Below are 27,245 nucleotides of genomic sequence, written 5' to 3'. Positions count from 1 at the left end.
TTACTAAACATTGTTGGTACAGCCAGGAGAAACCAAAGCAGACGGAGGTTGCCTTGAACCAACTGTACAAAGTGGTGCTGTGGGTCTCCTGCCACCAAAAGCACCTCAGTGAGGGCATTAGCACAAGGCAAGCTGCCATAAACCTACAAGCTGTCCCTAGGCTAAACATGTGTACTTGACGGTTGTTGAAGACCCGGTCCACCTAGAGGGAAAAAAGAGAGAGAGTGTGCCTATAATCTGACCCTTTACTAAACATTGTTGGCACAGCCAGGAGAAACCAAAGCAGACGGAGGTTGCCTTGAACCAACTGTACAAAGTGGTGCTGTGGGTCTCCTGCCACCAAAAGCACCTCAGTGAGGGCATTAGCACAAGGCAAGCTGCCATAAACCTACAAGCTGTCCCTAGGCTAAACATGTGTACTTGACGGTTGTTGAAGACCCGGTCCACCTAGAGGGAAAAAAGAGAGAGAGCGTGCCTACAATCTGACCCTTTACTAAACATTGTTGGTACAGCCAGGAGAAACCAAAGCAGACGGAGGTTGCCTTGAACCAACAAGCTGACCCTATGCTAAACGTGTAGTTGACTATTGTTGAAGTTCCTAGTACACTTAGGAGGGAAAAAAGAGTATGTCTATAACCTGACCCTGTGCTCCTCTTGTTGAAAGAGTAAAAACTAGATCCGGATTCCTAGAGCGTATACCAAGATGCTTCCCAGGAGGTCAACAGATTTGGTATACCTTCTAGTCACCGACTTACCTGAATGATGCTTCTTTGGCAACATCCAACAGTCTTTCCAGCGTGACATGATTATTCATCTTCTTCACCTTCATCACAGACACCATCCAAGTGTTCTCATGAGTACGGTTTCCAGCATGTGAAGAAAAAACATGATTTAATGATTAAGTACTACTAGTCACACATCCCCAAATCGCACAAATCCATTTATTTGATACTCGCCCTCTTACTATGCAGAGTTGGATTGGAAGTAGTTTTTTCAGAAGCAGCGCATCCCATCAGAAACTCTCATGCAGAACACGGTGGGTATTAGTGAAACCATGTGGTGCTAAACCAAGGGCAATCAAATCACGTCTAAAAAGACATTGGTCACTCTCTCTCACCCCATATCAAATGTGACTGACTTTGCACTGGTTTATATCCACCCACTTGTCAGTCAAGACAGTATGCTTCTCTTTATCCTTGCCTGATAAGTTAGACTGCTATTTATTATGCAGAGTAGAGCAGTTCTATTTACTCTGCACTGTCCATAAGGCATGCAAGGCTAGGCTCATTATTTATCCAAGCTGAGATCAAAAGATAGTCACATAACAGGACCCTTCCTTCTACACTAACAACCCATCTGACCATCCCCCTGCCAACAAGATACCAAGAGACCAATGCTTGCTTCAGGTTCACCAAACAAGCCATGTAGCAAGAGGCCTATGCACGATATCAGATATCCATGTTATGTCATGTTATCCCAGAAGGGTATCCTGGTGCTGAAGCAGGAAATATTTCGGCCAAAGCAGGTGCTAGATCAAGAGTCAGGGCTTCACTTCCTAGTGGAATTCAAGAACTGAGGTGGTGGATCTGATGCACAGGGGCAGATCATTCCTGACTTTAAGAGGGAGGAGAGAGCATGACTGCCAGATCTGCCTCTGTATATGTAGGGGTGTGTGTGAGTCAAATGCCAAGGTTCACAAACACATAATAAGGAGTCGGGCCAAAAACTGAATTTCTAATGAGAGACTAAGTGTGGTAAACTGAAAAAGATAATAGTGAGTAAAAGACACAGAGAGAGCAGTAAGGCTGTTTATGCCACTGTAGGTAGAGGACAGTTGGAGAAATTAGCTGGTTAACCCCTTCAGTGCTGATGACAAAGCCAGTTCGTCATGGGCTTTACCTGCCCTGTGCTTATGACGAGCTGGCTTTGTCATGTAAAGTGGGATTTAGTGAATGGCAGCACCCAGCGGGAAAACCCCTAGCAGCCAAGGTGTTAATTAGTGTGGTGCATGACTTACCTTGAGACTGTCTTTACCTGCCAATATGCCATCAGATACCCTAACAACGCCAACCCCTTTCACAGGTGGCCCAAGAACAACACTGTACCAGCACTCCAAGTTCTCTAAAAGCCTCTAGGCTCCCTCCACACAATTCCAACCTATACACAAAACAGGAGCGAGATTGCCTCGAACTAACTGTATAAATGTTGTTTCTTTGGCAACTTTCAACAGTCTTGCCAGCGTGACGTGATTGTTCATCTTCTTCTAGTAGTCAAACATCCCCAAATCACATCCATTCATTTCTTTTATACTCACTCTCTTACCACGCAGAGTTGGATAGTAATTATTATTATTCATAGGTTTTTTATCACGCTAGCTACACCCAATGGTATCAGAGCGCTTTACATATCGATCTGTGTCATTACATAGAAGAAACATACAAAATAGAATGATCAACAATATAAAGGGAAATTATCAAAATAAACATGCCAAGGGAATAGATTATGCAGTCAAGAATCTTTACAGGGCATTAAAAACAGGATTATGGTGAAAGACAAAGCGGAAGCTGAAAAAACATCAGAATCATACGCCTGCCTGTAAGGACTGGAAGGATTGTGTGACTTAGGAGCAAGCTTAGGTAGAATCAGTATTAAAGTATTTGTTGTGTAAAAGGAGTTTAAGGTCCCGTTTGAAGCAAGGGAAGGATGGGTTACAGCGGAGGTCACTGGGGAGTGTATTCCAGAACCTAGGAGCATTACTAGAGAATGAGCGAATCTGGCCTCTATCCAGCATCACAGCTAATTTTCGCGGGAGATATGGGGAGAAAGCACACCTGCCCAGCCTCGACAAAGCTCACGATTGTTTTTGGGCTGATGAAAGCGTTACTAAACTTGAGTTTCAACTCGGGCACCTGCTTTCTTTATATCTGTAAGTGTTTCCTGTTGAGGTTTACTTTTTGTGACAGGAACATCATGCCAGAATGAACCCTGCCCTTCATATTTATCCAAGAAGAGGTCACCGGTGTGTGCGATACCTCTACTCAACTGCCCAAAATCCACCCTCGAGCGGATTTGCTAATTTTTCGGCAATTTCGGGAGATTCACGGATCGCGAAATTGCAGAAAATCCGCAAAATCCGCGAGCGGAATGGATTTTGCCTCCACGCTTACTGGCTTGGCAAAGTTGTGGTAAGGGGCTGAGGATATAGTGCTCTGATCCCTCGCTGAGGTAAAGCCCTGTGCAACGACCAGTCAGAGTGCATTGCAGCAGTGAAGCCGAGTGGAGCTCTTGATCGAGACACCAGGTGTGCGGTGTGTTCTAGCAGTCTGGGCTTGTTCCCTCCGATGGCTGGCAAGCCTTACATACTGTAACACTAATCGTAATCTGTTTGCATCTTTACAGCCCCTTACTTGCAGGTCAAAAGACATTTGGTATCCCCAGAAGGCCTATCTCCTTCAAATTAGCTTCACCCCTGCAGCAAAACAACCAGCGGGTATTGTCCCCATTGGTGTGAGTTAGGTTTAATTTTAATGGGGGGAGTGGCTAACCGTCAAGTATGGCGGATGTAGTTTAGCTGGGCTCCGAGCCAGGCCCTGTATCCTAGTAATAATTATGCTTTGGCTTGGCCACCTACTTTCCTAACCAGTTCAGAGTGACTCCGACACCACTGGATACCACAGCGGGAACAAAAGATATCTTCCAACTGTAACCGGCATCGAAGATATCAGGACTGGCGCTTGCAAACTTTAATCACAAAACCTATCTAGGAAAAACATTTTCTGACCAAAATCCACTGGAGATGACACTCAACTGGGGGACAATCCCCACAGCAGTACCTACATTGAGACTGCAGCCCTTAATTCTAGAAGATTCTTTGCCACACTATCAACAGCCAGCTCTAACTATTTTGAAGAGAAACACTGCGAGTTCCCGACAGATGGAATGGGAGGCATTTAAAATGGCAAGAAGGGGAGTGCCATTAGCACAAAAGTAGCTTCCCGTAGCACACTAGACAGAGAATTGCAAGAGATAGAGGATCGATTAGGTAGGCTCGAACAGGAAGTAACCTCTAACAATACGAAAAAGGTCGCTCTAGACGAGGCTAATGTTTGTCATGCAGAGCTTCTTGAACAGCTAAGAGTAATAGATTACGGCATGTAAACACAGAAGCAGCGAGAATTATAAAGGATGCACCGACAGTAACCCCTATACAGTAGATTGTTACTCTAGAGGGTATGATAGTAACTACGCAATAAGACATCAATACAGCATTCGGTAGATACTATGAGTCACTATATGCACTGCCAGCAGAGCTCCAAGAGGAGGAAATTGAAAGCTTCCTCGATGGGCTACAATTCCCCAAGTTACTATACAACCATAAGAAAGAGCTAGCAATGCCCCTACCCAAAGCAGAAATCAGGTCCGCAATTAAAGATCTTACATGCAACAAAATCCCGGCCTGGACGGCTTGCCAGTGGAGTTCTATGAAACTTTCTCAGCCTCCTTTTTGCACATGACTTGGAGCTGTCCTGGAATAGGGAAAAATTGGTCTGATACTGTATACTTTGTCTTGTTAACGAAATCCTTGCTACTCAATTATCCCCAACCCCACAATTGTGTCTCTTGGGCTATATAAAGGCTGTCCTACCCGGACAGCGAAAATTGTTGGCTTTGTTGCTACTCCTGGACAAACGGGGCGTTGTGATGCACTGGGGCAAATGACAGCCACCCACTACCACCTCTTGGATATTAGATGTTACAACTCAATACCTATTGGGAACTCCTGCCTCTGGTTTCCCAACCCAAAGATATTTGGAGCCCGTTTCTTACATGGCTGTCCTCTCGCAGCACGGACACTACTCAAACTTCAGGAGCCAATATTGTAACTGATTGACTTGTCTTTCATATGTGTCCTCTCAACTTTTTTAACTTCTATAGACACGACACCCCGCCATTGATTTTTTCATTTTCTTTTTTCCAGCTCTCAAATAATTGTTTCATGCCGCAGGTTCATATTTAGATCAAATATGCATTGTAAATCTATTACTGTATTTTCAAAATGCTGCCACGTTTTTCTTTGCATTTCATTTTGTTAAATCAAATGTCAATCCTTGGGTTACATTATCATAGCATTCCTGTTATACGCTGTATATGACCTTTTTTCAAATGCCAATAAACACAATTAAAAAAACAAAAAAGCACACCAATCCCCCTGAAGACACTACGATACACCCAGAGATACCCTCATACACCCAAAAGAACAAAGACCAAGACTTCAGACATGAGCAATATCACAGACAGCCACATACATATCCACAGACAGCAACACCCAGTCTAACATTTCACAAAACAGTACATATAAAGCAACACTTATGAATACTCAAACACTCTCACAATGTATATAATGTGCTATTTGTAATGGGAATCACCTCCCTCTTTTTGCTTGTTTCAGCATAACAGGGGAAAGAGGTTGATGGGGCGAGGCACAAGATCACAAAAACTCACCTTAGTGATAAAACCACCTACCTTTTAACCAAACTCTTCTTGCACAACACAGCCTTGTGAATACGTAGCTCCTTCCAACCCAACAAGGACTGCAAATTTTAGTCTGTGAGGATGTTTTATTTTTGCAAAAATGCATGCATCTATTTTTGCAAATGGGTAGGAAACCGGGGGCCTCATTTATGAAAAGTGACGCATCGCTGCGTTAAAACAGCGATGCGTCACTTTTCACTGCGCACTCCTTGCGACACCAATGATGCATCATATTTAATGTATGGCGCATCATGTCACAAGGACTTACAGATACGTCAGTATTTCTGACGCATCTGTAAGCGCAAAAGTGACGCATTGCTGGAGTGCGTCACAAAAGAGACGCAACTCCAGCAATGCGTCCTTTCACATGGGGAAAGCCCCATGTGAAAGGGCTTGCGTCAGTCTTACGCCTGCTGTGAGGCAGGCGCAAGATTTTGACGCAACCGCATCCTAAAAGTGACGCAGTGAAATCTCATAGATTTCACTGCGTCACTATTACGAGGCTTTTTGCGGGGGAACGCCCCCTCTGCATACATTATACCTGACGCAGGTATAATGTGGCGCAGGGGTTTAAAAAGTGACGCATCTACCTAGATGCGTCACTTTTTAAATATGGCGCAACAAGGCGCATGTTTTACGCTGCCGATGCGTCACAAAAAGTGACGCATCCGCAGTGCAAAAGTGACGCAAGGCCTCATAAATGAGGCCCCAAGCTTCTAAAGAGTAAACAGAGGCCGGTTGCTTTTGTGGCTTGCAATTGGGCCTCGGCTTCTAAATACTAGTGTGTGTCTTTGTATGCATTAGTTGTGTAGTTAGCAAAAAATTTGTATGATTGCGATATCAAACAATAACATCTAACACAGTAAAAAAAAACTCACATACAACTACATATGCCAATATTCATATGATAGGTAGTGGGTAATAGGAGCCAGGTGTCTATAGCCACACTGGCCTTGGCATGATATTTTGTACAAGCAGATTCCTTGGAGCTGCTAAATAATAACAGCTTGTGACATCAGGGAGCTAGACACATGAAGTGCTTTCTCAGAAACTGGCTAAGCATTATGTGCCTTTTTCATCTCTCAACTGGTATTACTGGGTGCAAGACTCTGACAGTCTGGGGCAAATTTCATTGCTGCTGGTAATTACTCAGCCCACCTCCCTGACTCAAACCTCGTCAACCTTGTCACTGTGCCTGCTCCTTACATACAACCTGAATTCACAAAAAACGTACAGGTCTTTCTGAAAAAAGTAGTCTGAAGCCTATCAACAATTGCGGCCACAGAATTGAAAACACATGCATTTGTCCTTCCATCAACCCTACATGAAATAATTAAACTAGTTGTCTCCCTGTGTGTTCAAGTTGCAGGCTGCAAAAACATGTACATGCCACAACTTGAAAAAGTGTGAAACCACAGCTTTCAACCTTGAGCCTTTCGTTTGTATAGCTGCTTTATGGGAAATACCAGTTAGGAAGCAGCAAATTGTGTTTTCATTTCATGAGAGAGATCTTTACTCATAAATCGTTCTTACTGATAAGCTTGTCAGGTAAGACAGGCCGAGATAATTGCACATCTACTAAAAATTAAATAATAGCGAAGTATATCTTCAGTTTGAAGAGGTCAGATTGCAAAAGCACGCTCAACTGAAATGTACCCATTAGCGCAGGAAACATTACTTGTGTCACATGCATGCATCACTGTTCTCTTATTTGATCCATTTTATATTTTATAAGATATTCACTGCACACTTTGATGCTCGAATTTTAGCACAAATATTTTTTAAAAATCGGCCTGCATGATTCAATGTAATGAAAGTATGGTGTGCCCTGCTTCATTCATGTCACAACCCCTGATTACTCTATGTTGTACTGCCCCATAAGAACATTACTAAATTCACCCCTGCTACAAATGTGTTAAACTTCAATACAACTCTGGAACTTGCCTGCTGCGTATGCTATTTTCATTGTGCCATGCTTACAAGGCCTGCTGCCACTGCTGGGATATGAAAGAACGGAATGGACGAAGCTATAGTACATAGCTGCCATGGTTTCAGGTCAGTGACTATGAATTGTCATGAGAACATGAAGCAATGAAGACGAGGTAAACATAAATAATATCAAAAATTACACCCATTTGAGCAATTAGAAACTAAGAAGTCACAGAACTAAAGTGGGCCACAGGCAGCAGCTATAAACTGAGCAAAGTCAGACTGCGTGACTGCATAGTTCTTAGCGCTACAGGCAACTTAATTGAAGCATTAATGTTATTTATTCAGAGCAGCCTTCACCCACATTGCCCCCTGGATCCTCCTTGCTGCCAGAAATCAGTCAAGTCAAAGGCTGTGAGGCCCCAACATGAAAAACACGGACCAAAACACGGACCACAGCTGTATTGTCTCAGTAGTAAATACTTGTTCTCGAGTCTTGCTTATTCAGTGCTGCATGTAGTGCGATAGTCAGACTCACTGTGCAGACATCTTGTGCAATGGTAGCAGGCTTCGTGTCACTATTATTCAGTCAGTCCGCTGCTCCATGTGTGATTTCCAATTGTTTCCTCTCCCGGCTGGAGCTTTGGTGCTACGTGTTCAATAAAACTACATTCATAAGTAAAATGGAAAGCATGGAGCCTTTTTCTGTGTGTGGGCTGTTATGCTCAATTCAGAGGGGAGGCGCCGGCCTGTGCCTTTTGAAAGAATAGTGGTGCAGTGCTACTGGCATGGAAGGCAGCAGGTGGGTTTGAACAACTTAGCCAAATTGATTCTGACAGCCCATACACAGAAAAAGGCTCAATGGTTTTAATTTTACGTACGTAGCCTGAGGCTGACACAATCGGGAAACAAGCAGCTGCACTCATGGAGCACTGGCTCCATAATAGTAACGGAAATGGGGAATCAGGGAAAGAGCATTTGTAAAAAAAGCAGAATACACGTATCACCGGAGATTCAAACGTAAAGTGAAAGTATTATTTGGGAAATAAATGAGCCCTACCTGCGCTGGTTTCTGTGTGTTTCTGAATCCCAAAACGATTCAGTCAAGTCACGTGGCTGCACTGTCTCTAGGGCTGACGGCAGATTAGAGCAATGTCTCTGCGCCCTCTGCTGGTGGAGAAGGACCTGTGCAGCTTTGAGCAGACTGGGTTCTATCCTGTAAACATGATTTCTACGCAACGTTTTAGAAACGAAATATCTGCAAGTCTGACTGAATTAACACAAATACAGCTATGTGAAGAAAGAGGGACATGTTTTTGAGAGGAATTAGAGGTTAGTTTCAATTTTCAAGAGGCATAACAGTAAATAAACCCCTCCCAAATGAGTGCCTGCTCATGGGCCGATAAGATCGGCCTGAGCACTTTCACTTTTAACACAGGGCCGATTAGATCGGCCCGTGGCACTTCTTAGGCTAGTAAAAAATTCTTCCAATTACAGGAAACCTGTATTCACTCCTACTAAAAAAGATAACTTTGGTAGAGATAACAGATCTTTTCCTAAGAGATCTCAAATAATATGCTACAGATGTGGTGCTAATGATCATGTGGGAAACTATAGAGGCTGTCCAGCCTGGAACAAGATCTGTATCAAATGTAAAAGGTCTGGTCATTTTAGCAAAATGTGCAAGTCTTCACAAAAAGTCAATGTTCTGCCATATGATGAGTATGATGAATGTGAACAACCGTCTGAAATTAATACCATGTTGTGTGTGGGTGACACAGAATGTAAAAGTTTTCCTAGCGATATTATTTTTATTAACGATGTAGAAATATCTATGCTTATTGACTCCTGTGCCTGGTACACCATAATCGGGAAAAATATTTTTGATAAGTTCTGGAGTACAACAAAACTTTTACCACCTGATATACACCCTGGAGGGTATACTGGGAAGAAAATAGACCTTGAAGGTTACATGTGGGCGGACATTAGGTTTAAAGATAGAACCACTAGAGGGAAAGTTTACGTTTCCACCAAAGGTGCATCTATCTTGTGCTGGCCTCATCAATACGATTTGGGGATCAAACTCGACCCTAATGCATCTCCTCCTGTATATGTGGTGCCACCAGAAAATGATTTTGTTCTTCAACTAAAAAAGGATTTTCCCCGCATTTTTAACGATAATTTGGGGGTCTTTGCCAATTTCAAACACTGTATCATACTTAAAGAGTCAGCAATTCCTGTCCGTCATAGAGTCAGAAATGTACCCTTAGCGTACCGTGACAAACTTAAAGTAATTTTATCAGATTTAGTTTAAAAAAAAATCATCGAACCTGTTGAGTCATCCCCTTGGGTTTCGCCAGTCGTTTTGTCCCTTAAGAGCAACGGCGAACTTCGTCTGTGTGTAGATCTCCGCAGTTTGAATAAAGAGATCTGGATCGACAGACATCCCCTACCTCACATACATGAGCTCATTTCTACACTTTCAGGTGCCTGCGTTTTTTCCACGCTAGATTTGACCAGCGCTTATCATCAGGTAATCCTGCATGAAGATTCCAAATTTTTGACCACTTTTATTACACCCGAGGGCTTGTTTCAGTATTGCCGAATGCCCTTTGGTCTAGCCAGTGCGGCATCTGTATTCCAACGTCTTATGAAAACTGTGCTTGAAGGGTGTGAGGTTGCAATTGCTTTTCAGGATGACATCCTAATACATGGGAAAAACTTTGAGGAACACGATAAAAATCTATTAAAAGTTTTAAATAGTGTCCAAGAATATGGTTTAACACTTAAACTTTCCAAATGCAAATTCAGACAAAGTAAGGTCGAGTACCTTGGCCATGAAATTTCGGCTCTAGGCATTAAACCTAAACTTAACCACATCAAAAGTATATCTAAGGCTCCCTCACCCTTGAACAAAGATCAGTTAGTCTCCTTTTTAGGTCTCACTGAGTTTTATAGTAAATTTGTTCAAGATTATGCATCGAAAGTACATCCGCTCAGGTTGTTATTGAAGAAAGATGCTAAGTTTTCTTGGAATATTGATCAGCAAAATGCGTTTGAGTTATTGAAGCAGGAAATTACCAATGCCCCATTTTTAAGACCGTTCGACCTCGGTAAAGAGTGCATAGTGTGTGTTGACGCAAGCAATGTTGGCTTGGGTTCAGTCTTAATGCAAAAAGACAAAGGTGAAGAGTATGTTGTTTCTTATGCCTCAAGAACCTTGCGAGGTGCTGAGTACAACTATTCCACTATAGAGAAAGAGTTACTAGCATGTACCTGGGCTTCAGAACACTTCAGGCAATTTCTCTGGGGAACCAGATTTCATTTAAGAACCGACCATAAGCCTCTAATCAACATGCTGGCAGCTGGTGGTGGAAGAACGTTAACTGCACGTTTAGCACGCCTGGCTGCTAAGTTACAGGAATTTCAGTGTATTGTCGAATATGTTCCTGGTCGTTTAAATGTGCATGCTGACTGCATGTCCAGGTTACCATTGATCAATTCTGTATTTTCTGGTGATTGGTATAATGATTCCGATGTTGTGTTTAATATTGATGATGTCAACGACTGTTGTACTGCAGGCTCTTCTGGTAGTATTTCTGAAGCTGAATGGAGAGAAGCAATGGCAAATGACCCTAATTTGCCTTTGTTAACCAGGTACTTGCAGTCTAGTTGGCCCCAAGAACGTTATTTGTCTGGGGATATTCTTTCCTTTTTCAAAGTACAGGATGAACTTATGTTTGACCAAGGTTTCATCCTCCGAAGTGACAAAATCATTCCTCCTGTTTCTTTGAGGGAAAGAATTATTTCCATGGCCCATGAAGGACATATGGGTATGTCCAGCACTAAGAGGCGTATTCGCGAATTCTACTGGTGGCCTGGTATAGATAGAATGGTTGACAAATGGGTTAGCTCTTGTTCCCCTTGTGGTAAGAGTGATAAGACTGTCAAACCATTGGCCGTTGACATTTCTCCCATTGAATTTGTTTTCTGTCCCTGGAAGAAGTTGGGCATTGACATAATTGGACCTCTTAATTTATCTTCCCACCAAAACGTGTTTGGTCTGGTCCTCATTGATTATTTTTCCAAATGGCCAGAGCTAAAAATTGTTGACAAGGTTGGGTCTACTCAAGTCGTTCAGTTTTTAGACGAGGTTTTTTGTAGAGAAGGCATCCCTGCTGAAATTGCGTCGGACAATGGTCCTCAATTTATTAGCAAAGAGTTCGTGTCTTTTGTCCAGAGGTGTGGAATTGTACACAAAAGGGTGTCCAACTATAATCCCCAAGCCAATGGTCAAACAGAACGCTTCAACAGGGTCATCAAGGAGTCCATCCAGCTTGCCGTTAAGAGCAATTTAGATTGGAAGAAAGCTTTACGTTCAACCTTACTGTCTTACCGCACTTCTCCCAACTCTGTCACTGGTTTTTCGCCCTTTGAATTGCTTAGAGGCAGGAAACCTGGTTCCAAACTCCTTCCTTGGTGGATGAAAGTCAAACTTCCCTGTGAATCTTCTGTGGATTCTGACAGTGTTAAGGACAGGGTTATGAAATATCAAGAGAAAATGAAAACCAATTTCCTATCTACAAAAAGTTCTGGCCAGAAAGTCAAGGTGGGCGATTTCGTACGTGTCAAGTTTGGCAGAGCTTTTGACAATAAGTGGAATAGGTGGTCAGACCCTTGCAAGGTTATTGAGGTATTTTCTAAGGCAGTGAGGGTCGAGGATGGCAAAATATGGAACTTTAGAAGGATTTCTCTTTGTAAGAGTTCTAATCTTTTTCCTCACACCAAACATTGTCTTCCTTCCTCTTCCTCCAATGACTGTCTCACTGACAAGCCCAATGCTTCTGTCAAACAAAGTGATGCATCTTATTCTCCTTTGCTTGACACTTTTGTTTGTGAAAGTCGGGGCGTTGCCTGTCCTATTCCTGTACTTGACAATTGCACTTCTCCTACGCCTGACAATTGTAATCCGAACATTGAACAACCTAGTACTGTTAGTGGTTCTGTTAATGAAAATGTTTCCATGCAGTCTTCTGATGTTCCTAATTCTGATGTTCTTCAAAGGAAAAGTGTACGAGTTAAACATACTCCTGTAAAGTTGCGTGATTATGTTCATTAGTTTTTTTTTCTCCTCTTTTTCCTTCCTCTGTTTTTTTTTGTTTTTTTTTGTGTGTAGTATCCCTTCCCTTGTTCTTTCTCCCAAGTTTCTCCTGCTCTACCTCCCATGTTCCATTTAGAATTGTTTTGGTTCTTTCTACTCTGACATTCTTTAGTTAGTAATGTTCCACTGTACTTCAGTTATATCTGGTACCTGTTTGTGGTGGTTGTATAAGCTGTCTCCTGGAATAAACTTCTTACAAGCAACTACTTGGCTTGTCCTATTTACAACAGAATTCCTTTAAAAAAGTTGGTTATTTTTGAAAATGTTGTGTTTTCTATCACTCAGTGCCCCTACCGATCCGCATTACTCTCCCTTTATCCATCCTAATAGCCAAGCTACGCCCCTGCTTATTCTTAAATCTCCAAAAATGAATCCACAACAAAAGAAAGTACAGCACTGGGAAAATAATATTTAGGGCTTGTTCCTGTACAACGCGTGCAGACATGCCCTTAATATAAAGCGAGGATGGCAGGGTGCAGGGCCCAGGGAACCGAGCTGAGGCGGCTTCTCACAGGCACTTTGTTTTGCGAGGGTGTTATTTCCTTTGAAAGCAGCCATTCATGTCAGCCTGAACGCACAATACGTGTCCTCTTCCGTGTGGGAGGTGTGAAAACATCCTGCGTGTGGTTACCTGACATGCACACAGGAAGTGGCTGTGTGTCGGGACGGGAGCCTGAGACTGGACCGGCGCCGCTCTCGGTTCTGTGTTGTGACATGCTTGTCCCCAGCTGCTTAAATTACCGCGCTGCTGCTCGAGTGCCAAGCAGAGCGCATGTGGGCGCTGGCGCTTTGCTCCCGGCTACCAGGAGCCGTATTTTCTTTTATGCAGCATCGTGCAGACATGCACCATGAATAGATGTTTCAAAGGAACGGCTGTGCATTTTTTCTCAAAGATGTAATCGAGGGCTGAACTGGCTATTAGTTTCACACTCAGGACTTCATTACAAGTGAATTCTTAAATCCAGTGGGACCGGAAATATTGGAGCCTGCCTTCCTTGGGATCTGACACACGCAGCCGAAACCTTCGTATGAAAATTTGGGGGGGAAATTAGAAAAAAACTTAGGGAATGGAATGGGACTAGAATGACCCCTTCCTCTGAAGGGGACTCTCAGGGCCCAACTTGTAATGCCCCAGATTTTCATCATCCCTCTAGAATACTTCCGGTGTCTCTGGAAGTTGGTGGCGTGAAAGCTGGACTCTGTTCCAGGCCCCTTGTAATGAGGCCTGTGGCATTTGCCCGGTTTGCTGCAGGCTGTGACCGCTTTCGGTCAGAGCAGGATGGGCTGCCATGGCCCGGCTTTGCCCCAGCGCCCTCTCTCTGCTCGTGGCCTCCTGCGGCGTGGGGCTGGCTGCTTTGAACATTTGTGAAGGGGTTCCAAACAAGACAGAATCTTAGAAAGGAAATCGTATTCCCAGTTTTGAACAGTTGGGAGGTTGCTTGCCCAAAACTGTGATATCTGAGGGCTTATTTTGATTTCATGTGTAAAGCCAATCTTCAGAACTCCTTTGCTTCAAGGCGCTCTCAAGAGAGAGGGGTGATCTTTATGGGTGCGAGGTACAAATGCCTGTGTTTAGATGTTCTCTAGTATTACATTTTCTGTTATGGTTTTTTTAAGGATAGTGAGTGTGAGTGCTGTCTTTCCTTTGGAAGTGGTTCGAGCACAGTTAGGCAGAAGAGGCAAGTTTATAATTTACCAGTGAAATCCATCACGGGCGGGGGATTGAAGTAAACTGGGGCAAAGATGGTACAATTTAAGAAACAATATAAACATTCTCGACAAACACAACTCTCCTAACCAGTAAATATTTCAAACACATTACAAGTTAATCTCAACTTTACTCAAAACTACTCGCTTCTTGGCACACAGTTTCCAAATTCACCTAATTAGCAGCAACAGACTCTTTTGACTGAGTCATCCTCAGGTGGTACGTACCAGCTTGTAACCCCCATCCTCCTCCCGATCCAGGCCGGGATGCTGATGCAGTCCAGGGATGACACTCATACCACACCCACTTCCACTTGTGCCCCTGTGTAGCTGCCTTTTGTTTTCATTCTTGATGACACGATAATCAACTATTGGTGTATTACTTCTGCTCAAGGATGTGTTCCTTGTTGCGACTTGTGGGAAGAGTATTGCCCGGCTTCTTACGGGCACCAAACAACCGTTGCTCAGCCAAAACAGCCCTCAGGTCACTCCACTGGCTACCCATAATTGAAAGGGTGCATTTTAAGGCTCTATGCACTACTCACAAAATTCTGCATGGCAAGGCCTCCTCCATCTTAAAGGATCTCGTTGTTCCCTACAAAACCAACAGAACTCTTCGATCCACTCACCTTCATTTGACTTCAATACCCAGGATCAAGAGGGCCCGGTCTGGAGGCCGTCTTTTTTCATACAATGCCTCCAAACTGTGGAATGCACTGCCAATCGACATCCGGGCTCAGCCTAATCTTCTATTGTTTCGTAAACTCTTGAAGACTTGGCTGTTCCCCTAATTAATTGCCCCCCTCGATCCCATCGGTTCTATCACAAGCGCTGGGACGCTCACGGGCAGCCATGCGCTCTATAAATCCGTAAACATAAACATAAACATTCAGTGGTGCAGCCTTCATTAGCAGGGAAAAGACCTGGTGGCTGGACTCCAGCTTGATGACTGGGCATTTGCCCTATTAGCTCAATAGCCACCCTGTCCCTGGGCAGACACTCACTGAAAACTGAGTTACTGATTTAAGCAGTGCCTCCTTTCTCTCAAGCATCCCCGGAGATTCAGGGCCTGGTAGACAAAAGGCGTCCGCATTTGTGGTGGAATCCCTGCAATGAGAATCTATGTGTTTAGATTCTGCCTGAGTGTGGAGAATCCTCATTGTGGAGATTTCGCCCAGAGTATGGAGACTTCCCCATGACTGCGGGGACTCACCCACGAGTGAGGAGGCCCTTTGTGAATCAGGTCCTCAGTGTCTTCTGACCCTTCTCCAACCTGTCATACTATATCAAAATCTTGGTAGTCCAACCCCAATATGCAACCTCGTGCTCCTACTCCGAAACGGTCAGTCTTCACCATCCACCCAGTCCTGCACGACCAGTTTGCAGTATTGGCAACCTGAGATCTTTTTTACAGACAGGACTGTTTAAAATCATTCCAACCTGGGAGGCCACACAATTTGGTACATTCTTCGCATAGTACGCCTCTTAAGTCTACAAGTACAGTGACTCCCCACAGCAGAACATATCCTTTGATGCCTCTCCGTGGCAAGAGCAAGCTTACTGACCTCAGTCGATATTTGTATAGAAGCACCGACTGCCTGGCTACACCTGGGATCACGCGCTTCAAAAGCCGGTAATCCGACTGTGGTGTCAACTATATATACCTGTAAAACGAGAAAAGGCGTCATAGAGGAAGTGTGATGGGTGCAGCGCATAAGAACACACCCACTCAAGGGTGGCCCTCTCACTATGCCTGAACAAAGAGTATTACTTCTGGGCCTCATTCTGAATGCGCTGGTAATGCGGCTGGTGGTAATTCCGATGGCACTGGGGGACTCAGCAATTCTGGGCAAGATTCCCATGTTGTTCCTCATTGCCCCTAGTATTTTATCTGGAGACTCCGCCTTCCACCCTGTGCTGAACAGGTGGAGTATCCAGTAAATGCACTGGGCTGGAAGTGCTTCCACAGAGCCTGTAATTCCAATAGGACAGGTCACTGCTGTTACAGACCCCATCGGCATGACAGGCGGTCTCCTAATGGGTGGTTTATATCGTAGGAGTGTGGCGCGAGACCTACAATTCTTCGATTGAAATCAGCACAAGAAGATTTCTTTGAGTTTGTTTTAATTTTCCAAGGTCTGAAGATACTAGCATTAATATATAACTCCATAGCTGTATTCAATACACTTATGTATATACTCACCACATACTGAGTATACTTTGAAGAAGCAGCAGATTATTTTGATTTCCATATCCCTGAAATAGGGCATTGTTCCATCTTGTTTCATCATTGACCACGCAAATCTAAATCCAGTGGGACGGTGATTGAGCGCCTGGTAAAGAGCGCACCCAGCAATTCTGATTCACCAGGTACAATTACCTGGCTTCACTTACCAGTGTTTACCTAATTTCCCATTACTGCGCCACTGTTATTTAAAGAGCTCTTCAAGTCTTTTTTTATAGCTCATTTGAACTATACATTTTATACACAAACATATTTTCAACTAATTTAACAAAGTCGGACTCCAAAGAACAATAGCCCTAATAACCGCAGGTAAAGAGACCTAACAGTGGAACCTGCTCAAGGTCAGCACCTGTGCTGCACCTGTGCTGCACCTGTGCTGCTATGATTTAGCTCTAATAACCGCAGGTAAAGAGACCTAACAGTGGAACCTTCTCAAGGTCAGCACCTGTGCTGCTATGTTTTAGCACTAATAACTGCAGGTAAAGAGACCTAACAGTGGAACCTTCTCAAGGTCAGCAGCTGTGCTGCACCTGTGCTGCTATGTTTTAGCACTAATAACTGCAGGTAAAGAGACCTAACAGTGGAACCTTCTCAAGGTCAGCAGCTGTGCTGCACCTGTGCTGCTATGTTTTAGCACTAATAACTGCAGGTAAAGAGACCTAACAGTGGAACCTTCTCAAGGTCAGCACCTGTGCTGCACCTGTGCTGCTATGTTTAAGCTCTAATAACCGCATGTAAAGAGACCTAACAGTGGAACCTTCTCAAGGTCAGCAGCTGTGCTGCACCTGTGCTGCTATGTTTTAGCACTAATAACTGCAGGTAAAGAGACCTAACAGCGGAACCTTCTCAAGGTCAGCACCTGTGCTGCACCTGTGCTGCTATGTTTAAGCTCTAATAACCGCATGTAAAGAGACCTAACAGTGGAACCTTCTCAAGGTCAGCACCTGTGCTGCACCTGTGCTGCTATGTTTTAGCACTAATAACCGCAGGTAAAGAGACCTAACAGTGGAACCTGCTCAAGGTCAGCACCTGTGCTGCACCTGTGCTGCTATGTTTTAGCTCTAATAACCGCAGGTAAAGAGACCTAACAGTGGAACCTTCTCAAGGTCAGCACCTGTGCTGCTATGTTTTAGCACTAATAACTGCAGGTAAAGAGACCTAACAGTGGAACCTTCTCAAGGTCAGCAGCTGTGCTGCACCTGTGCTGCTATGTTTTAGCACTAATAACTGCAGGTAAAGAGACCTAACAGTGGAACCTTCTCAAGGTCAGCACCTGTGCTGCTATGTTTAAGCTCTAATAACCGCATGTAAAGAGACCTAACAGTGGAACCTTCTCAAAGTCAGCAGCTGTGCTGCACCTGTGCTGCTATGTTTTAGCACTAATAACTGCAGGTAAAGAGACCTAACAGCGGAACCTTCTCAAGGTCAGCACCTGTGCTGCACCTGTGCTGCTATGTTTTAGCTCTAATAACCGCAGGTAAAGAGACCTAACAGTGGAACCTTCTCAAGGTCAGCACCTGTGCTGCACCTGTGCTGCTATGTTTTAGCACTAATAACCGCAGGTAAAGAGACCTAACAGTGGAACCTGCTCAAGGTCAGCACCTGTGCTGCACCTGTGCTGCACCTGTGCTGCTATGTTTTAGCTCTAATAACCGCAGGTAAAGAGACCTAACAGTGGATGCTTCTCAAGGTCAGCACCTGTGCTGCACCTGTGCTGCTATGTTTTAGCTCTAATAACCGCAGGTAAAGAGACCTAACAGTGGAACCTTCTCAAGGTCAGCACCTGTGCTGCACCTGTGCTGCTATGTTTTAGCACTAATAACCGCAGGTAAAGAGACCTAACAGTGGAACCTGCTCAAGGTCAGCACCTGTGCTGCACCTGTGCTGCACCTGTGCTGCTATGTTTTAGCTCTAATAACCGCAGGTAAAGAGACCTAACAGTGGATGCTTCTCAAGGTCAGCACCTGTGGTGCACCTGTGCTGCTATGCTTTAGCTCTAATAACCGCAGGTAAAGAGACCTAACAGTGGATGCTTCTCAAGGTCAGCACCTGTGGTGCACCTGTGCTGCTATGCTTTAGCTCTAATAACCGCAGGTAAAGAGACCTAACAGTGGAACCTGCTCAAGGTCAGCACCTGTGCTGCACCTGTGCTGCACCTGTGCTGCTATGTTTTAGCTCTAATAACCGCAGGTAAAGAGACCTAACAGTGGAACCTTCTCAAGGCCAGCACCTGTGCTGCACCTGTGCTGCTATGTTTTAGCTCTAATAACCGCAGGTAAAGAGACCTAACAGTGGATGCTTCTCAAGGTCAGCACCTGTGCTGCACCTGGGCTGCTAAGTTTTAGCTCTAATAACCGCCAGTGCACGTTTTCTCACACTCATCAGGTATTTCTCACAAAAACTACAAAAATTTTCGAAGGTCTAGAAGCTCCAACCAATTTGAGCTTTCCTGTGAAAATCAGGAGTTTTGCAAGTATTTTGCACGCAAGTGTAACTTGTGTCAGTCCCTTGCTCGGGAAGCGAAGCAAGGCGTGGACTCAAGTACAGAGCTCTAGACAGCCACGAGTGCAACATGGCTTTGGAGTATGCTTTAGGGAAAAAAGCTGAGGAAAGTATCCACTCGGACACAAAATCCTTGTGAGTCTTTGGTGCCACATCTAAAACTCACCAGAGAAACCCGGGCGCGTGCTTCGCGAAGGAAAGAGTGAGAGAGTCGGCGAATTACGCACGGAAAACTCCATCCACCATAATCACATAATCAAATCTTCACAGACCCCTGAAGCTGACCGAAGTGTGGAACCCACCTTTTGTGCACTGGAGACAGTTCTGCCACAGCACTCTTCGTCTGCAGTAGATCTTGTACTGACTGGTTCCCAGAACTTTAATTCTCAAGTCTGGGAAGGAGGTTATGTCCTCTCCAGGGCTTAAAACACTGAGATAAGGTCCTGGAGAATGTACTTTAGTGCCAGGAGGGATTAGTGTTATCTTGGTTCTTATCCATAAAATCATCATGCTCTCTCCCACTTTTAGAAAATTACCAATTAAACGGCCTCCTCGAGAGAAAGGGTAAGCGAGAGAAGTCTTGCACAATGTGCACAATGCAATCTTCCTTGGTGTTTGAGCTCGAAGGTCCACTGTGTATTAGGTAGGAAGTGATTTATGAATGAAAGACACGGAAGCAACCATCGTACAGAGCAGAAGCATCGGTGTCTTCAGAATGGCCTCTCCTTGGTGCACTGGGAAGGTGTACCTTTCGAGCGCCTCCAGCCACCTTTAAGTCTGTGGTAACACAATATCACAACCAGCCCCTGTACTGGTTGACCACACTTGCAGGGCAAACAACATCTTTTAAGCAAACAGGTTCAGCAAGAACCAGGCCACGTAGAGGGCACAGAAAGGTCACATATACTGAGTATGTGAAAGGGGCACTTATTGAGAGTGGCCTGAGGATCCTATGTGAAGGCACAAACACATCTGCAACAAGCACTGGCAATTGCAATAGGTCTGACTTTAACATGCTACACTCTGCACTCACCAAAGCATGCCACTCACTCTGCATTCACATGGTTACACCTGACACATGTTCACCCTGCAGTCACACAGGCACACCACTCACCTCTTAACCAGCGCACACAAATTGTGAACCCTGCACTTATTCCCCTCTTACCCATAACTCACTGTGTGGTTACCCTGTACTGACACACCACGTCCCTTGTGTAAGAGGAGATGTGGGAGAGTGAAGGTTGAGAGGTCAGAATGAGTAGTGTTTTAGAGGTGTGTCAGTGCATAATGATATGTTTGTGAGTTGTGTCTGGGTGAAGGATTAGTGGTGTTAGTGTGTACTCTCAGTGGTGGGTGATTGCAGGTTGAGCATTGGGTGAGGACAGATGATTTTGAGGTGTGAGGTTACATAGAAACTCACACCTCACACTCTGTCCCCACCCAATGCTCAACCTGCACTCACCCACCACTGACACTGCACACTAACACCACTCATCCTTAACTCAGACACTACTCACACACCTCTCATCATGCACTGACAAACCACTAAAACACTACTCATTCTGACCGCTCAACCTTCACTCTCCCACATCTCATCTTACACATTCCAACACCACCACCCTGCACTCACAAAGCACTCTCCCTAGACATATGCATCGCTCATCCTACACCCACACACTGCCTACCTTGCACATTCACATTACTCACTCTCTATCATGCACTGATGACCCTGTCCCCTCACTCACCTCTCAGCCTGCACTCAAACACTGCAAACCATCAGGGGCGGCTCTAGGCTCATGGCGGCCCTGGGCACGGAGCGTAGGTAGGGGACCCCGGAAGAGGGGGTCCGTGCGGGGTGGAGCGCGGAGGCCAGTGACGAGGGGGGGTCAGGGTGTTTGGAAGTGGAACAGAGCCGGAGGCCGCCACATCCCTGCCAGGGGCCGCCATGCAAATAAGTATCCATCCTCAGAGGATTATTATATTAAGGATATATATTGGCGTGGTGGCCCCTGGGGTTTGGTGGCCCTGTGCAGGTGCACAGCTTGCACATGCCTAAGGCCGCCCCTGAAACCATGCACTCATGTGTCGCTCAACCTGCACTCTGACACCACGCACCTGTCACTCAAACAGCACACAGTCTGCAATAAGGCACTTTTACCATTGTTCAGACACCTTTCAGCATTCCCGTGGACACCCTCATTCCCCAGACCCATGCTACACTCTGATACTACTCACCTTTCACTCAGACACCACTATCCTCGCTCAGACACCTCTCACCATGCGCTCAGACACACCTCATTCTTCACATTCACCCTGCACTCAGATATTGCTTACCTTGAACTCACACAATACTCACACTAAACTCGGAGACTGCTCCCCTGTGGTTACACACACATACATCTCTCATCCAGCACTTGCTCACCGATAATCCATCCGTCATTCACTCTGCACTCACCTACCTCTCACACTGAACTCATAAACCACCCACAAACCACTCACCCTGTTCTCACAGACCATTCTTACACTTTGCCCACATTACCCGGGCACACACATCTCTCTCCCTGCACAAAGATACACTGCCAACATTGGACACATTGCACATACACCACTCGCAATGCACATAAACAGCTTAATGTGCACACACACAAAGCTTACTCTCTACTCACACACACTCTACTCACACACTGCTGGCCCTACACACTTTCGCATATTAGTTTTAATTTAATTTTGATTTTGTAATAAAGTTTTATATAGCGTAAACTTGACCCAGGTTCGGGTATAAGAGTGCTTTACATAGCACCAGTTGCGTTACATGGGGACACATTCATTTTTGTGAGGCACGGGGAGATTAAGTGATTTGCTCACAATCACAGGATGTTCAGCATCATTGCTGGGACTCGAACCCAGTTCCCCAGATTCGAGGTCGGCCGCCCTAGCCGTTAGGCCAATTCCTCTCCCCAATCTCTCACCCAGCCTAGCCTAGAGAGGAATGAGAACTCCCAGGACACCTACCATATGGCCTAACGGCTAGAGTGGTGAACCTCGAAGCTAGGGAACTGGGGTTGAGCCTTGGCAGGGACGCTCAATAGCCTGTGATTCTGGGCAAATTACTTAATCTCCCAGTACCTAACAAAATGAATGTGTCCATCTGTAACACAACTGGAGCTCTGAAAAGCGCTTTGAAACCTTTGGGTCGAGTTTGCGCCATATAAAAGCCCCCCCCCATAAAAAAAAGTTCAGGATACTGGTGCTCCAGAGTGTTTATTTTAGCACATAGATATAGTACATGGTAGAATGTACTGCCCTGCTCCCATCAGCATGTAGGCGCCTGGACTCTACCAAACGTTAACAGTTGAACCCTGGTGTACTTCATCCTGTGGAGGCCTTTTACTTGGATGAGCATGAAACCTGCTCCTGTTGCCATCTCTCTAGGGACATAGCTTGGTTGTGACCTATATCCAGCTCCCCTCTCATCTTCAGTCAGTTTAAAGTATTAAAGGAGCTATTTACGAGGGCCCAACTTATTAATGAGACCACCTTCTTCACTAAAGGTTCAGAAGGATCCAGTTTCTAAAGGAGGGCACTTAGGCGACTCATCGTCTGTAGTCACTTGTTTTTTAATGCTAGACCTCTACATTTAGAAGTTATTTGTGAAGACACGAGCTTTGCTAGAGGGTATGATCTTGACATTGAATTATAATGGTGGCAAATGCATTTATATTCAAAACTGTAAATACACCAAACTACTGAATACTGACACTTTTGCTAGTTGAAATAGCTAAACATGCTTAAGTAGAAAATGTATATTTTAATCAAAGAAGTCAGTCAGTCATTAAACGTCATTTTGCTAGGCTTCCATAGCATAAAAGTACAGGTAAAAATTAAAACAAACGTTACATGTAGTTGTGACTTTATATACCCCACAAAATAACATTAAATCACACTGTTCACTGAGTACTTCATTTCACACATACCACAATCTAAAGTACCAGATCTTAAAATACCCCATCTCCTAAAATACGATTAAAACCACAGTACTATATTTAGAAATTACGGAAATCAAAGAAGTCAAAAGGAACTGCTCAAACTCATCTTGGAAGACTTCTAGGAGCTTGAGTACCAGAAATGAGTGAATGATCATCATTATTTGTATTGCCAATTTTCAACCTCTGTGTTGTTCTGTTCTGTCCAGCTCCAACATTATATTTGAATACTTCCAGATGTTAAATAGATATTAACATGTAAATTTTTTATTACCCATTGCCTAAAACAAATTTTTTTATTAATTCTTTACATTTTTTGTATGTATCATGTATATAATTAATGTATGTATATGTATATATAACAGTGCAATTATTTATGTGTTTTAATTAATAATCTGGGAAAAAAATCTGAAGCACCCAGTTTTCTTTGGATACGCTGGCAGGCAACTCCTTATCCGTAATCGCATATTTTGGGAGCGGAGACCTTCACTTTTGGGAGACAATGGTTTTGCTATTGGGAATGTCCTTGAACTTGAAGTGTGTGTATTCTGTGCAAAGTGCACTTCATCGCACTTTGCACCTACCACCGATCACCTGGGATGTGGATCTCATAATTGTTGAGGAGGCGTGAAGTGGTTTGACTGAGAATGACCAATAGGACACTATGTCCTTCCTGTGATCTTTGATACAGTAATAGGGTGAAGTAGGAAAATCATATAATATCAGTGACCAAAGGATGAAACCAGCTTATTAAATATGAAAACCAAGTACAATATTAGCTTTACCAGAAGAGCCATAGTTTGCTTGTAAAACACTATTTACTCCTGTTGCATTCTTACTCTCACGATAACTTGTTCTGTTGCAGGTACCGGGGGAGAATGACAAGCGATGGAAGCCTGTGCTAGTCATACTGACCGAGAAGGATCTCTTACTCTATGACAGCATGCCACGTATGAAGGAGGCCTGGTCCAACCCCATCCACTGCTACCCCCTGCTGGCCACCAGGTCTGGAGAGACTCTTTATTTTTGATGATAGGCTGGTAGAAGCAGATTAGGTTATACCCGCAGACCAGTGAAGCGGGCAGTGACCCAGCGGGTGAACACAGAGACAGATGCATGCACAGATGGAAGGAAAGAGCATTGGTAGGAGAGTCCAACAGGTGACATACGGATGACATAGATAAATGGAGAACATACACAAAAGAATGGGGTGGCTGAATGGGAGATGCATGGAAAGAGTGAAGAAACATGATAGTTGTAGAAGAGGTGAATGGTGATAAAGGGACAGTTAAGTCTCGGATCAGAAGGATGGGTGAACACAACAGCAAATAAATAGACAGATGCCATGAGAGGAAGGGCTGAAAGCATCAATACCACCTGTATCAAAGGCAGCATCAATACCCCTTGTATCAAAGACAGTTTACTGATATCCTCTTTCAACTTTTGCATTATGATGTGTGACCTGTGGTCATTAAAGAGTGTGTATCCTTTTCGTGGTTCTAGTCCACCCGTTGTTATACTTGAGGTGTTGATGCTGGATGTGTACCATGCTGATCGTTTTTCATCAGTTTCCTATCTTCTTTAGGAGCCCCATTGGCGCCTGATTGAAGGTGCATCACCTCCAAAGCTCTCTGCTTTTGTTATTGAGGCTTCTGTGGTACAGGCCTGCCTTATAATTAACGCACACTCATTCCCTACATACCACCCAGTTCCCCGCGCTCCGCTACTGAGAGCCTTTTTTGATGCCCAACATCGGCAGTTCCAAGGTAGGAGGCCTTGATTTCTCCTGCTTTGGCCCTAAACTCCGGGAAAGTTTACAATCCAATCTTTGTAAAGAAAACTGCTCCCTGGTATTTCATGATTTAGTAAAAATACATCTGTTCCTGCCATGTTCTCTTCTGTCTTTCATGTTGGTCTTCTCTTTCGCTGCCACTTGGGGGTAATGCTGCAGAACCCCTCAATCAATCACTGGCACTCTTCCTGAAGAAACTGTGTCAGCAGCATTTTTCATTGTCTGTAAATACTTGGAGTGCCCAGCTAAAGCGGGTCTGGGAGGACTCCTGAGCAGGACAGTGCACTGCTAAAGCCCCTTTGATTCACACACGTTCTTCTGAACCTTCATCTGCTTGGCGCCATCTGGAGGTAGCACCAGCCAATCACCACTTCCCATAAACTTCCCGGATGTCCCAGTGGTGCTCATTGCTTCTGGTAACGTGGAGTACAGTGCGCATGCGTGGGCACGGTGCGTGCTGAGCCAAGTGACAACCTCAACATTTCAGTGTCTCGAGGCGAGAGGAGGGGTTAGCAGAGTGTGGGACTTTGCAAGCATAAACGCCACAAACCAGGGTTACGCTGGTGGAAAGTGAGCAGCAGTGTGGAGACTAGAGCAGGGCAAACATCACGCGGCAGGCGTGACTCTTCGGATTGACCCGGACATCATATCACCCTTTTAATCCATTTACTTGTAAGATCACGTTTACCCATCATGAGAAAACACATAGTGGGGACGAACCCTGCACAGAGCTGGGCTTGCATTCTATGCTCGCCCGTGAGGTATGAGGCCGACGTTGAATAACTCCCCAGGACTGCTTTTAAATCCCAGTTCAGCCGTGGCGACGAGGCCTGGGATGGTGTTGAGTGAGGTGGGGGGGGAGTTGTGACAGCAGAGAAGGGCCACCCAAAACCTAGATTGTGAACTTAAAAAACAAAATCAGGCAATTCGAGTTCACAGCGGAATCAAGGTCAAGTTGGTCAGGTTAAATAACACTAACAAATGAAATAAACGGAGTCAGCATTAATTGTAACTATATATCTGGCCTCGCCTTTGCAACTTTATCTCACGCTGCACACGCCTGCCTCGGTGGAGTAACCAGTCAGTGTGAACGTGATCGTTTTCCCGTTTCAGAGATTACAGTGTGGACACATTCTGGAAGACTCACTCAGAGAACTCACGTGAACACATTTGAAGGACAACAACATTACAAAGTATCAGCTGCTGACTCGATTTAGGAGATGCTATTTGGAATTAGGTGGCATTTCGATAATGATTTCCTACAGACATTGATGACTATTGCCCCTCTCCCGATATCATGTAATCTGAACGTTGCAATGTATTTTGTTTTTAATTTGCTTAATGGAAGTCACTACTGAAGGGAATTACACCAAAATTGTCAAGAAGCTAGATCTTGGTACAGAAAGCGTGCTTTTTGTGATTTGGTGTAAATCCATTCAGCAGTTTTTAACCCCTTCGCAGCGGGGGTAATTCCCCCGCTGTGCTGGGGGAAGGGGGGCGTGCACAGCGCCCCAGTGCTGATGACGAGCTCAGCTCGTCATCAGCCACGCTGCTCGTGTGCTGATGACGAGCTCAGCTCGTCACGGCCACGCCCCCGTTCCTTTAGAACGCTCGCACAGCAGGGGAATTATCCCCGCGTGTGAGCGTTCTAACGTCCATGACGAGCTCAGCTCGTCATCAGCACACGAGCACCGTAGCTGATGGCGAGCTGAGCTCGTCATCAGCATGGGAGGGGTTAAGATATTAAGGGACAAAAATATTTGTATATCTGGACAGTTGGGTTTGAGCAAGTGTCCTTCTAACCCAATTTAAAAAGCAATACAGCCTTCTTATAGGCCTAGGGGGTTATTTTTCCTTTGTGCCATCTTGTTCCTGCACTGATTGGCTGGCCGCAACTTCTTAGACATTTTTGCAGCAGCCATTACAGGACTCAGGGACTTAACCCCCTGTCCTGAAGTTCTAGTAAGAAAATAATGTAAGGGAACAGGGTAGGTAAATCTCTCTGAGGTAAATGGAATTTAAAAGAAATACTAAAAGAAATATGTAATTCAGCTAAACTCCCATGGGTTTGTGGCATCCCCAAAAAAGAAATGGTGGGCAAGAGCCACAGTGATAAATTAAGAGGGGGCCCACCTCCGCGAGCCTTATTGAGGCCCAAGGACCCCATCCCCGAGGCCAAAGTGAAAAGATAAGGGTGGGGGTGCACGGCCCCCTTCCGTAGGCTGAGTACTGCCCTCTGGAGTGGACCCCAGTCTTCAGGGACAATTTAATTAAAAAAGGGGAGCAGGGCACGCGCCGCCCCCCCCCCCCCCCCCCCCCCCCACCCTTCCAAAGCCTTAAAAGGCCCCGGGAAACCATCCGCTAGGGACAACACAAATACTGTGTCCCAGGGAG

At 44.8% G+C, this 27,245-nt stretch overlaps 1 protein-coding gene across 1 annotated transcript in view; it reads left to right on the top strand.

The window, feature by feature from the left end:
* Positions 1-27,245, top strand: part of SNTB1 (syntrophin beta 1) — a 570,439-nt gene that overhangs the window by 507,424 nt on the left and 35,770 nt on the right. Inside the window, exon 4 of the mRNA XM_086966166.1 lies at positions 23,925-24,064. Within this exon, the coding sequence (XP_086822292.1) occupies positions 23,925-24,064 (140 nt within the window). The remainder of the gene's footprint in view (positions 1-23,924; positions 24,065-27,245) is intronic.

This window comes from Lissotriton vulgaris, chromosome 4_1, assembly GCF_964263255.1.
Source record: "Lissotriton vulgaris chromosome 4_1, aLisVul1.2, whole genome shotgun sequence".
NCBI lineage: Eukaryota > Metazoa > Chordata > Amphibia > Caudata > Salamandridae > Lissotriton > Lissotriton vulgaris.
This window is presented reverse-complemented; position numbering and strand designations above follow the sequence as displayed.